The sequence below is a fragment of the Uloborus diversus genome, chromosome 2 (assembly GCF_026930045.1).
Source record: "Uloborus diversus isolate 005 chromosome 2, Udiv.v.3.1, whole genome shotgun sequence".
Classification (NCBI taxonomy): domain Eukaryota; kingdom Metazoa; phylum Arthropoda; class Arachnida; order Araneae; family Uloboridae; genus Uloborus; species Uloborus diversus.
The window spans coordinates 76,486,817-76,499,524 of record NC_072732.1 but is presented as its reverse complement, the minus strand read 5'-3'; the positions used below and the strand labels follow the sequence as shown (position 1 = coordinate 76,499,524).

The following is a 12,708-nucleotide window of genomic DNA, read 5'->3' as shown; positions in this document are numbered from 1 at the left end:
ACGGTTTTGTTGCCTAACATTTTCAAGTAATCACTTTCATATAAAAATAGAAATTATTGTTTTGTTCGATCTCAGTTATAAAGTAGTAAAGGAAACGTAACAAATTAGTAAGTCAAAGCCCGTAGCTAAGGTTGAAACTTTTAAGAGTGATCGGCAAATTCAAAGAAGTTCTGGAGCGAAAGCACGAATCCAAAAGATCTGATGAAATAATTTAATGTTTTTTTCTTTTATAAGACTATTTCTATAAATTTGTTTCTCACTAAAAAGTATAGAACAAAATAAGTGTAAATGATTTCTTGATTACAACACTCAATAATTGCAGTTAATCTTAAAATCTTCATATTAAGGTTAATTCTAAAGCAGCCAATAAAGTTTAAATTAAAAATTTAGCGAAGAAGAAATATAGGTATAGTAAAAGCTATTCGTACAAATTTGTATAACGCCGCATTTTGTGTAAAATAAGCTCCAGATATATACAAGCCCTATTTTCGTTGAAATTTTATTGATAAAATATAATTTAAAATATATTTACGAAAATTTTTAAAATTAAAATATTTATATTTTTTATAAACTCTGAAATTAACTTTGGGTGTCATCTACCAGATGGGTGCCACCCGGGGCAAACCACCCCCTTTCAAGAACTTGGATTTAGAAAAAAAGCTTTTTTTTTCTCTCAAGTTACAGCTTTTAAAAATTGAAAGAACACGATTTGGTTAATATCTATTTGTTAGACATTAAAGGGGGGGGGGGCAAATTACAGGCAATCCTTTTCAATTTTTTTAAAAGGGATTTTTATGTCATCTTACTTTTTAACTCGTAACTATTGGAAAATTTGATTTTTAAATTGAATTTCTAACGTTGTATGCGTCTTGGGTTTCATAAAAAGGAATTAATATTTCAATCTCTGTTTAGAGGTTTTCCCCCTTCCCCTGAAGGGAGAGAGGGAGTTGAAAAAAATACAATTAAAAAAAATTTAAAAAGTCCGGAGTCGGAGTCGGAGTTGGAGTCGGAGTCGGACGTTTCAAAATCCAGGAGTCGGAGTTGGGGTCGGAGTCGGCCATTTTCCTTCCGACTCCGCAGCCCTGCTTGGAAGTCCCTCTCGTGCCATACGTCGAACATGGTTTTCTCCGATCGTTACGATATTCCGTATTTTTACTTTCTTCTATATCTAATACATAGAAGAAAGTATTGGATTCGTGCAAATTTTCGAATTTCGAATTTTGACGGATTCGAACGTTTTGAGGTGTGCTGAGTCCATTTCGACTATTTTTGGAAAATGTCTGTCTGTCTGTGTGATGTATGTGTGTGTGTGTGTGTCACGTCTGTGTGTGACCAGTTTTTTGTGGCCGCTCTACAGCAAAAACTACCGCATGAAATCGAACGAAATTTGGTACACATATGTGCCCCTATGTGAACTTGTGCCCATTGGTTTTTGGCGCGAATTCCTCCAAGGGGGGTTTAGCAATGGGACGTTTTTTGAGTTAAGCGTGCTTGCTATTCCTCAGGAAGTAATTGGCGGAATCAAACAAAATTTGGTCCATATGTTGCCATTAACAGGAACAGGTGCTGATTCAATTTTGGTGTCAATAACTCAAACGGGGGTTGAGCTATAGAACGTTTTTTGTCGTCAATTGTGACTGCTATATCTCAAGAAATAATGAACGGAATGAAAGAAAAATTTATCGGCAAGTAGTCCTTAGTGGGTATAAGAGCTGATTTTATTTTGGTGTCAACAGCTAAAAAGGGGGTAGCGCAATCGCCCGTTCTTTTTTTCAATTGTGAGTGTCCTATCTCAAGAAGTAATGCTACGTTCTGGTTGAAATTTGGAATATATGTGAATCCATATGTAAACAGGCTTTGGTTCAATTTTGGCGCCAATCGCGCCAAGAGGTGCTGATTTATTTTTATTATCATTATTTTTTAGCGAATAAAAATAGTTTTATTAATGCAACAATAAGAAAGATAAATCGTAATAGATTGTCGTCTGCGTATTTCTCGTGATTTTAATTGTATGGAAATGATCGGAAATATTATCTCAATGATTTAAAATTTTTAACTGTTGCCATCTTATGTTTGTTAACAAATAAAATATTTGTAATTAATTGAAGCAAGGCTTTTAAAATAACTTTCAATTTTCGCTCTTTGCTTTTGCAATAATTCAGACATTGGGATGGTAGTCAAGTGTAATTTTGTTTTTGTTGGGAATATTGCTTCCTCGTCAAGCATGGGGAGGGATCAGAAAAAAAAAAAAAAAGAAAAATATAGAAGAAAGTTTCGTGATGGCCACAACATACTAGTTTTCATTGAGGCTGAATATCTGTAATTCCCTTCGAATAGATTCATCCCTTATTTTGTCTAGGATAGTGCAGTTCTTCAGTGATCGCAAATACTTCATCTCTGCGGCTTGAATTCTACTAGTTTCTTGACTGTTCAAAGTCCATGTTTCAGAGCCGTATAGTAAGGTTGGCACTGCCATAACCTTATAGAACTTCAGTTGTGTTTCCTTTCTCGTTTTTACCTTTGGAGTTTTTGTAAGGGTCCCACATAAGTGTTGAAACCTATGTTGTTTGCTTTGAACATCATTATCGTGGTTAAAGGTGATGTCACATCCTAGATAGTTGAAGTGCTTCACTACCTAGTGCTACCTACTGCTAAGTGCTTGTTTTACATGATTAAATTAGTTTATGCATAAATTTTAGAATTTTGGAGGTTTATTAATTTTTTCTTTGATTTATATATTTATACATGTTTACATTTTTTCGGATAGTAACCGAAGTAAACTATTTTGCTTTCCCCATACCACTTTGTCCCGCATTCACTTGACTAATTGGACAAAATATTCAAATTAAAAATGAGCTTAATTTTAACTAAATAAATACTGCACTGAATATTAGTCGGTATCAATTAGTATTTAAAATGTTAATAATAAGAGCATTATCAATTTATAATCCACTATAATATTAAAATCTGTTCGCGTCCGTCCGTCTGTCTGTCTGTCTGAAGATCGATCTTCTCGAGAACCGCTGCGAATCGAGAGTCAAACGAGATACCGATCAATTCGAAATTTTCCAAAGAAAAAACAATAGGACCAATCTCGTAATTGTGCAATTTTAAGTAGCGGAGATATTAATTAAAATGTTAATTAACATAACGTTATTCAGGAAGTTTTATTTCTTTCCTGTTGCCATTTTGCATATGGGTAAGCAAGTAAAATTTTAATAATTGTTTTAATGAGAAACTTTTGGCTGCTGTCCAAATCTTAAAACAACGTTTCCATCAAGAATTCCATTTTAAATTTGTTTAAAAATTGGTTGCTGTATTCGGACATAGACATGATTTTATCGTCTGTCCTATTTTTATTTTTTATATTCAACGTTCTTAACTCTTTTCAGCATATGAAAGTTGTTTCTTTAGCTATGTTTATTGATTGTAGTGTAAGTTTATCATTCACCGGCCTCATATTTTGGTACATTTCGGATGTGCGACTAATTATGTTTATTTTGTTGGATTTTTTTCCTGTCACATGGGTGAGTTTTCGAATTGTAATAACTCTCTTTTTCCTTCCTGTTTCTATTTTTGAAATACAGTTTGTATCGTTAAAAGAACATGTTAAGATTGTTTGGATTTCTTTAAGTGAAACAGAGTTGAACAAAACAGGTTGTTTTTAAGGATTTTAACTAAAGCTAAATTGGAATCTGATGACTTGGTATTAAATTAATGCTTATTGGTATTTATTTAGTCTTGGTGCTTTAGTTTCACGTAATCAACCAAAAAGTGTGTGTCATTTTATGTAAAAAGCTGATTGTAATTGTACATAAGTATTTCATATATAGTCTATCAGATGTAATTCATTTCAATGTGAGCACAGATTGTAGTTGATAATGCATATATTTTCATCTTTTGTGCTAATTGAAAATACTCATAACTTGTATCATTGATAACTATGATTAACGTTAAAGAGATTTCTGCCAAAAATATGCTCTACTGGTGTTTTGCAAACCTTGCATTACGTGTATTTATTTACTCCTTAGCGCTTAAAAACTGATGTCAGAGAAAAACAAAAACATTAATTGGACATCTCTTTAATTTTTTATGTAGCCCGTGCAACGCCGGGCACGCAGCTAGTGACAAAAATAAGTTTTGACTGAATTAGAAATTTTTCAGTATGAGTACCAATTTTTAAAAATTGCTTGTATTATCATGTGTTTTGATCTTCAGGGACAACTCTTTCATGACTGGAGTTGCCTACATGTGTTACTGTACTACATAGTTAACATATTACCAGATAAGTGGTGCTAGAAACAGGGTAAATATTTTACCATTTCATTTTACCCCACTTGCCTCGTATTTCCTTACATAGTAGGGGAATGTGGGGCAAAGTGAAATAGCGGGGCAAAGTGAAATGATGAAATAACTACTCTGCTTTTAACGCCACCTATCTGATAATATTTTAACTATATAGTAGCACATAGAATCTGTTTCGGTCAGTGAAAAAATACCGCCGAAGATTAAATTATATGATGCTACATGCAATTTTCAAAAATTGATATTCATATTTTAATATTTTGTTGCAAGTAAAAAACTATTTTTCTTTTTGTAAAATGATAAATTTCTCGGTATTAACATTTTAAATATTGATCGAGACCTTCTAGTACTCTCTGTAATAGTTATTTAGTTGATATTAAGCTTATTTGTATTTTCAATATTTTCTACAATGAATCAAAATATATGCGGGGTGAAGTGAAATAGTTCATTTTGTTTACTCGCTCATTCATTTACTAAATCACTTACGTATTCGTTTATTAGTTCATTTATTTGCATTCCTCCATTTAGTAATTCACTGATGTAATTTATTCTTTCATTCACTTATTTTCTTATTCATTAACTCTTTTACTTGTTCATTTAATTTTCAGTTCATTGTCTCAATATCTTTTCATTTACTCATTAAACCTTTTATTTACTGATTCATTTGATCAAAAATATTGTCTATATTTGAAAAGAAAAAATTTATTAGAAAAATATTTCATTTTTCACTTTGCCCAACGGGGAAAAATGAAAAGAAGGCGCAAACTTACTGCCAAAAATAAAAATACTGTTTCAGCGTAAGTTTTATTATGAAATATAATATTCTTTCTTTATGTACTACAATTTTCAAAATAAATTTCCAATTTGTTCATTTTCAAAAAGCTCAATCGTCTTAACCATTTCACCCTTTCCTCCACATTTCCCTACGGTTCAAGTTGAAATGCTTTAAGCGGTGACCTTGAAACATTAATCGAGTAATGTACTCGGTCTTGATAAACTGTTTTTTTTTTCCTGATTTTTCCCCTTAAATTATTATGAGAGAAATGAATTTTTACTGCGCAATATAAACAATGTATCACAAAAGCCTAAAATTGAATCCACAGGAAGTTCGAATTGAGGGCCACTTGATTTGATTGGGATGGACGTCCATTTCCAAACTTATGTTCCATTCATAGGTGGAAAATTCTCGTTAGACACGAGTGTCTTCTGTTTGCGATGACCTCATACTGTGGGGGAATACACAAGCGATAATAACAAGTGGGCGGCAGTCAGCTGACGACGGCGGCACCCGAAATGGTGGGGCGGAAATAATAACTTCCACTTCTTCCGCACTGGAAATTCATTCAGGAAATGTATTTGCTCAGCTTCTATCGAATATGCTTTTTTTCTTTCTTTCTTTCTTTCTTTTTTTTTTTTTTTTTGAATTATTATGTATGTATCATGTACTTATACTACAGTTCCTTTCGCCTGTTTTTATCTTCTGTGCTTATCAAAATTGAACTAAAACTTGCTTATAACTTTTGCTTCTTTCCTTGATGTTGTTACAAATTATGTAAACAGATGTTATTTTTTATCATTTTTTGTGCATCATTTGTTGTAATCTTGCTAAAGTTGGCGTTTATTCCATTAATTTTCCTTCAAAATTAAATTACTTTCTAAGGCATTGCTTTTCCTATTTTACCGCTATTATTAATCAGCCCGTAGAACATGGAGTTCTTCGGGCTGGGCGGCAAATTAAAAAAAAAAAAAAAAACACCAATTTGTCATCATTTTTGACGTTAAATGCGACGAGAAATTTGCCACTTGGCGACATTTCTTACCTACCGCATAACTCTGGAACTTACTGGAATATTGCAGTATTTTTTCATGGTCATCAAGTATTTATCCGTCAAGATCCGTATTTATCAACGTCAAGATGGCTGACTGATCTGCAGCATCGGTTCTGAACTGTTGACCTGCCAAATGTGACCAAATTTTGACTTTAGGTATGCTAATCCAAAGTATCCAGAACCAGAGAAACATGGGTGAAAAACACACAAGAACCCAAAAAAAGGCGATTAAAAAAAGGATTTACATGTGACTAAAAAACTGAGTAAATCAGGAAATTGTTGCTAGTTTTACTGTTTAACTTACTAACTAACTAATTATTTTATACGTTCATGCCCTACTTGAAATTTCCCTACGCCCCCCTTGGGAGCCGCGCCTAGAGGTTTTAAAACCGCTGTTTCACATAATTCAAGATGCTTGAGATAATGTCGGCCCCGCCCAAACGAATACCGTCGGTTCCAAGAAATACTATTCATTTAAGCGGGATATTTGATTAAGCGGGTAAATTTTATTTACCTTTCCTGGTTGACAACTTTTGTCTTAAAACGTAATAATAAATCAATATCTAAGTTATAGAAGAAAAAATGTTTTCGATTAAAAAGCGTTTTAAATAAGTTAAGTAATCAACAAAATATTATTATAACTAAGTATATATAATACAAGTACGTATGAAAACTTTAAATATGTAACTTACAACTTGAGGTATGGAATCTTTGTTTCGATACCTTATTTCAGTTCGTATTTTTTGGAGTAAGTCTATAATAGTGGATTCCTTGCGCATGGTATTTTGAGAACACTTTTCTAACTTCAATTTCCGTGTTTTACGTAATTAATATTTATCAATTTCTTATTATCTCCAATGGTTATATTTCGTTGTGTTTTTTAATTCAATTATCAACTGTCTATTGGTAATGGCAACAATAAAGGAAACTAGATATAATAGTGGAAATGCTTTGATGGAATATGAATGTTGTTTTTCCCGCCCGTTGTTCGCCGAAAAATACTATTTTATATTTTTTCGTCAATAATTGCTGTTATTTAATTTATTTTTAACGTATTTAAGACTTTTCTCAGTAAAAATATATGCGAAAGCTGATCACTATTATTCGATTAACCGGAGAAATTATTTGATTAAGCGGGGATCTTTAACATTACACTTATTTGGAAATATTTGGTTCCGGGAGATTTTATTCGTATAAGTGGGGTATTCGTTTATCCGTTACCCGATTAAGCGGGGCTGACAGTATTTTATAACAATATATTCTTTCACAATAATTGTAGAAATCGAAAAAGATCTACCGCACTTTATAGCGTATTTTTCAACACTTTCAAAATTCTTGCACTCAAACATTTATTTTCGATTATTACAGCTCGCGAACATAAGTGCTTTCACCGCAGAAGATTTTCTTTCTCTTCTTGGTTGGTTTCGGGCAGGCAGCTTGGTTGCAGTTGCTATACAAGTTTGAATGTTATCAAATATTTGTGATAAAAATAACACCCAAATGAACTACAGTGACAGCTGTTCAGTCGTCCATGCTCGATCATTGCTGATTTTCAAATAGTGATATGAATTTTGTTTTTCAACAGATCACGTCCGGATCACCAGTGCAGCTGTTTTGGCTACTATGTTTCATAAAACACTTTATTTTCATACTTTACTACACCACATTTCAGTACAATAAAAAAAGACATTGCTTCAAGTGCGCGCGAGGTAAAAGCTTTTTGCGTCCCGATTGAAGGTGGCGCTGCTCGTCCACCTCACCTAAGAATATTTCTCATGGCCTTCAAATAAAATTAGTCGCAGTTCATAATGCTAGAAGTTCTTAAAATTCTGCCACAAGGTCGATTCTTGAAAAATCTCGGGTCACTCTTGTGCAATTTAGTCTTTCCCAATTTGCTGAGACTAATAGACTGAAATATTCAAAAGAAGTTTGAGGGTTAAAAGTAGCTCGAAAAGTTTTCCCATGTGACAGAACTTTCGGAACAAAAATGTGTCATGCAGTGGAGTCTTTATTTAAGCGATAGATGCATTCCAAAACCACTCGCGTTGTTCAAAATTTCGCATTGTGAAAAGAGTGTTATACAAGTTTGTGATAAACATACGCTTTTATTTTCGACAATCGTAATCATCCTTCAAACTGTCTTAAACATTTTCCTAACTACGAGGATTAATCCAGTAACGCTCACATCAATTTTAGAAATAGACAAAATTGTTTATTCTTATTGATCTTTACATCGTTGGAAAGAAGAAACTTTGCTCTATTCTAAATAATAATCGCCATCTTTTTTTACGAATTTTTTGTGGACGATGCTCCAATCTCTGCATTCCAAGTCGTAGAATTCCTCTGCTAACCCGTGGAGGAAGCGTTTCACCTCTTCTTTGACTTCTTCGTCGTTTCATAAACGTTGGTCCTCCAAATGTTCTTTAAACTTAGGGAACAAATGATAGTCACTAGGATCGAGGTCCGGACTGCAAGGTGAGTAGACGTGACAGTCCGACAAAAGTCTGAGAATATTCCACACTATTCTTCATCTTGGACTTCCTTCCGACCGTCACGAAACTCCCTTCACCAATTTCGAACGTGTTGAACGGACATAAACTACTGTTACGATGCGCTAAGTCTTTCTTAGATTGTAAGAAACCTTTTCTTTCACTTACCTTTTTCACTAGCTTGCGCGCTGAAGTGCCATAGTATTTAATAAAATTTCGCAATTTTATGGAAAAAAAAAATGAAAGGAAAATACAGAGTGGTTATTCGTACGCACTAACAAAGTGAGGTTTTTAGACTGGTACGGTACAGTATGGGGACTTCGGCCTTCAGTATTGCTAAAAGAATGAAGGTCCATTTACGAAGCCATTATTTAGCACCAATTACGAAGCTGATACTTAGTCTCGTTCTTCGATTCCAAAATATCTCGTGTTACGTCCGGGAATTCGCGTTATATCTGATACGATACTCGTAAAAAAAAAATGCGTTTTATTCCTTTCGCATAACTTAAATCGTGTTGTTGCGACAGACCACTATAATACGTTTACTCAACATTTTTTTGTTTCTTTTTGACAGGTTATGATCCGGTGGTGGTGTTCGTAAACACCCCGGGACGAGTGGAGTCATGCCTCGTGCTAAGAAAAGCACTCGTCTGTCTTCCGCTCCCTCTCCGTCCCCAATGGCACCCGTGCCAGTGGATCTGGCGGCACTGCAGGACGCGGCCACCCATCCTGCCGAGAACTATGAGGAGGTGTCGTTGATCGGCACTGGCACCTATGGCACCGTTTACAAGGCCAGGGACTTGGCCAACGAGGGACAGTTCGTGGCCCTCAAGAAGGTCCGGGTGCCAATCTCCGAAGACGGGAGTGCCCGTCAGCCCGCTTAGGGAGATCACTCTACTTCGACACATGGAATCCTTTGAGCACCCTAACGTCGTCAGGTAAGAAGCTTCACTCAATTATGCTGTCCAGCTCAAGATTGATGGCGATCGGTCTCGGACGAGTCCGCCTCAGAAAACGGTTGAATACAAAGTTGCTTTAATCATGCGTCGGCGAAACAAGTTTTTTCTCTTGAAGCTTTTTTGTTCATTTACAATAAGCAACGAAGAAACAATATAAGAAATAAACTTCAATTGAGCTCTGTCGCGGAACACCCAGATAAGGTGCAGATTGCGTAAGTCTTGACTTTTTTTTATCGCGGTTACTTCCTTCACCACATCTTACGAATTCGATGTTTTTGACTCTTCCACCGAGCGTCATCAATGCTAAATCTCACTATACTGCGTTCAGGAGAAAGATGGACTAGACTAGATTTAAAAAAAAGAAACTCGCCATTTGGCGACATCAGACACGTGCTTGGCTTGGACAAGAGCAGATTGGTGCCAATCAGATGGCGAACGAGAATGCTATTGGTTTACTTTTCTATTTATTCCTAAAAAAATCCTTACAAGTGACCATAGTGGCAAACCTTCTGGCAACTTGTTTGTTTATTTTTGCTCTATCTCTGGTCTATCCATCAGATGACTTGTTTTAGTGCTTGGGACATGTTTGCCTTTGGGTTGCCCTGAACCTTTCAAAGATTTCTCGACTGTTTTTTCTCGCTTAGAAAGTACTCAACCACTTATAACTTAAAATAATATCAAAAAGGATTCTTCCTTGCTTTCTAAATTAATGTTTAAAACTTTGAAAGTGAGCATTCTAATTCCTATTGAGGATGCGAAAGGATGCGCATTTCACCTTTTAAGTGCTTTAAACGGCATAGGAAAACAGTTAATCTAAAAAACTAGTTAAAGATCATTTAATCAATCACAGTTAACAATATTCATGTCTTTCCCCTTCTGCTTATGAATGTATAAAAGGAATGAAGTCCAAAAATAATGTGAAAATCCTTAGGTTACTAAATACGCTGGTGGGTAATAAAACGCTGATACTTACGGTTATTGTTAAGAGCAAGAATCTGAGAGAGTTTCACGCTCGTGATTCATGCCATCTTAGATTTTCTTCAAAAAATTACCAATTATTACTTATCTTGTTAAAAGCCCAAAGCTAGAAATTTTTTTGTTCTGAAGTTGAGTTGTTCAGCTTTTATGGGCCCCTAAAGATCAACGCGCGGGTAGCAAAAATTGAGTGGATTTTTAAGACATGGAAATTGCTATGAGCCACAATTGTTCCTGAGAAAAATTTGCCTCCAAATTCTTTTTATGTATGAAGAATAGAAGGTTCAAACTTTAAAAAATGAATGCTAAATTTGTGGCAAGTTGTTGCCGCAAGGTCAATGAAGGTCACAAAAAAGTGGCATTTTTTACGTTTTTTTTAGCATTTTTGAGGTCTTAAAACAGATTGCACCTTTCAGTTGCCACGGCAAAAGTACTGTCACTTGAAAGGTAAGTATATCCACTTAAAAAAAAAAAAAATGCATAATTAACTGAGCCAAGTTTAATGTGCTTTTAGCTACATTAGGCCGAAATAGGAAAAATGCCACATTTTACTGATATTCAAACTGTCGTAACTCATTGCGCGAACAACATATTGAAATAATTTTTTTTGCCCTTGTAGTACCCTATTATTGGTCTTACCAAAACAGTAAATTCCATTGAGGCGGAATGCTTTAAAAGTTTTAAAAAAATTAATAACTTTGCCTATTTTTGTCGTCATGGCTTTTTGCTTCTTCATGATATTTGCCTGAATTACTTGCATTTTAATAATATAATTTACTATATAAATCGATATTTTATTGTTCTGTGACATATATACGATATTTTTGACATTCATTTAATTTAACATAAGACATTAATAACATTAAAATTTTGTATATTTATTTGCAAAGTGATTTAGTCAACATTTTTATTGTTATTATATTGAAAACTTTTTTTAAAAATTGAAATCAAACATATAGTTCCATCTAAGTCTCCTGAATGCGTTTTTAACACGGCACTTTAAACGGATCAGTACCAGACAATTTCTGTAAAAGAAAAAAAAATGTCTTTTTTTTTTTTTTGAAAACTTGGTTTTCAAGGCTGATTTTTCTTCTTAAAGCTACTTATTTGAACTATTACATTTTTAACATTCAAATAGAAATGAATGTAAAATAAATTAGTTTTTGTTCTTGACAAAGTATATTTTAAAGCATTATTGATTCAACTTGAAAATTTACATCTATATTGACTTCAGTAACATAATTAGCAGCAAAACGAAATTCTTTTTTTGTCGTTGTGGCTTTTCGCATGGGTTACGTCGTTATTTGCCTAAATTGCTGTACTTGTATAATATAGTTCGCAATATAAATTGATATTTTAATGTTCTGTGACACATTTTATATTCATTTAAATTTGCACATTACATTTAACATTTACAACTTTTATATTTAGGCGCAAAGTTATAAAATGAACGGAGGAATAATTACTTTTCTTCTTCTGCAAAAATTTGGATTTTGTCCCTGATATTTTCCTTTTCAGTAATTTTATTTTCTTCAATTGTGAAATGTAAATGTTCATTATCTTCATCCTTTTCAGCATCTAAATATTTAGCGTTCCCTTTCATTCTGCTAAAATAGGACATAACCTGTTCTTGTGTTAAATATTCTTATGGGCTGAACTTTTTCTTACCCTGAACAGTTAAACATCTCATTATTTTTACAACATTATGAACTGTTCATTATTTCCTTTTTTTTCCTTTGTTGAAACACTCAAAAAGACATTGCTTTTGATTTTGGTTTAGCGGCGTATCTTTTTTTTTTATCTTCAGTGCCCACCCATATTTAAGGCCTCTATATATATATATATACGAGCCGACGCATCAGCTAGAGTGGTTGTCTTTTCTGGCGAGAAATCGCGTTTGGTGATTGTTCACTGCGAGCAATTATTAGCGACACGTGAATTATTTATTAAATAAAATATTATTTTCGGCAAATTTGGCGAAATCCGAGACTTTGCTGTCATAACCCTAGCAGTGCAACAATGGAAAAATCCGATCCAAAATGGCTAAACTTAAGCTGATGCGTCGGCCTATCTATATAGCGACTCTACCCATATTATGAAACCTGACTTAAAAGTAGTGCATATCCTCGATGCAGTAGCACTTTCAGAAGA

At 34.0% G+C, this 12,708-nt stretch overlaps 1 protein-coding gene across 1 annotated transcript in view; it reads left to right on the top strand.

Annotated features, from left to right (window-relative positions):
* The window catches only part of LOC129235238 (cyclin-dependent kinase 4-like), a 295,787-nt gene that overhangs the window by 157,817 nt on the left and 125,262 nt on the right, over nucleotides 1-12,708 (top strand). Inside the window, exon 3 of the mRNA XM_054868948.1 lies at nucleotides 9,198-9,561. Within this exon, the coding sequence (XP_054724923.1) occupies nucleotides 9,398-9,561 (164 nt within the window). The 5' untranslated portion in view covers nucleotides 9,198-9,397. The remainder of the gene's footprint in view (nucleotides 1-9,197; nucleotides 9,562-12,708) is intronic.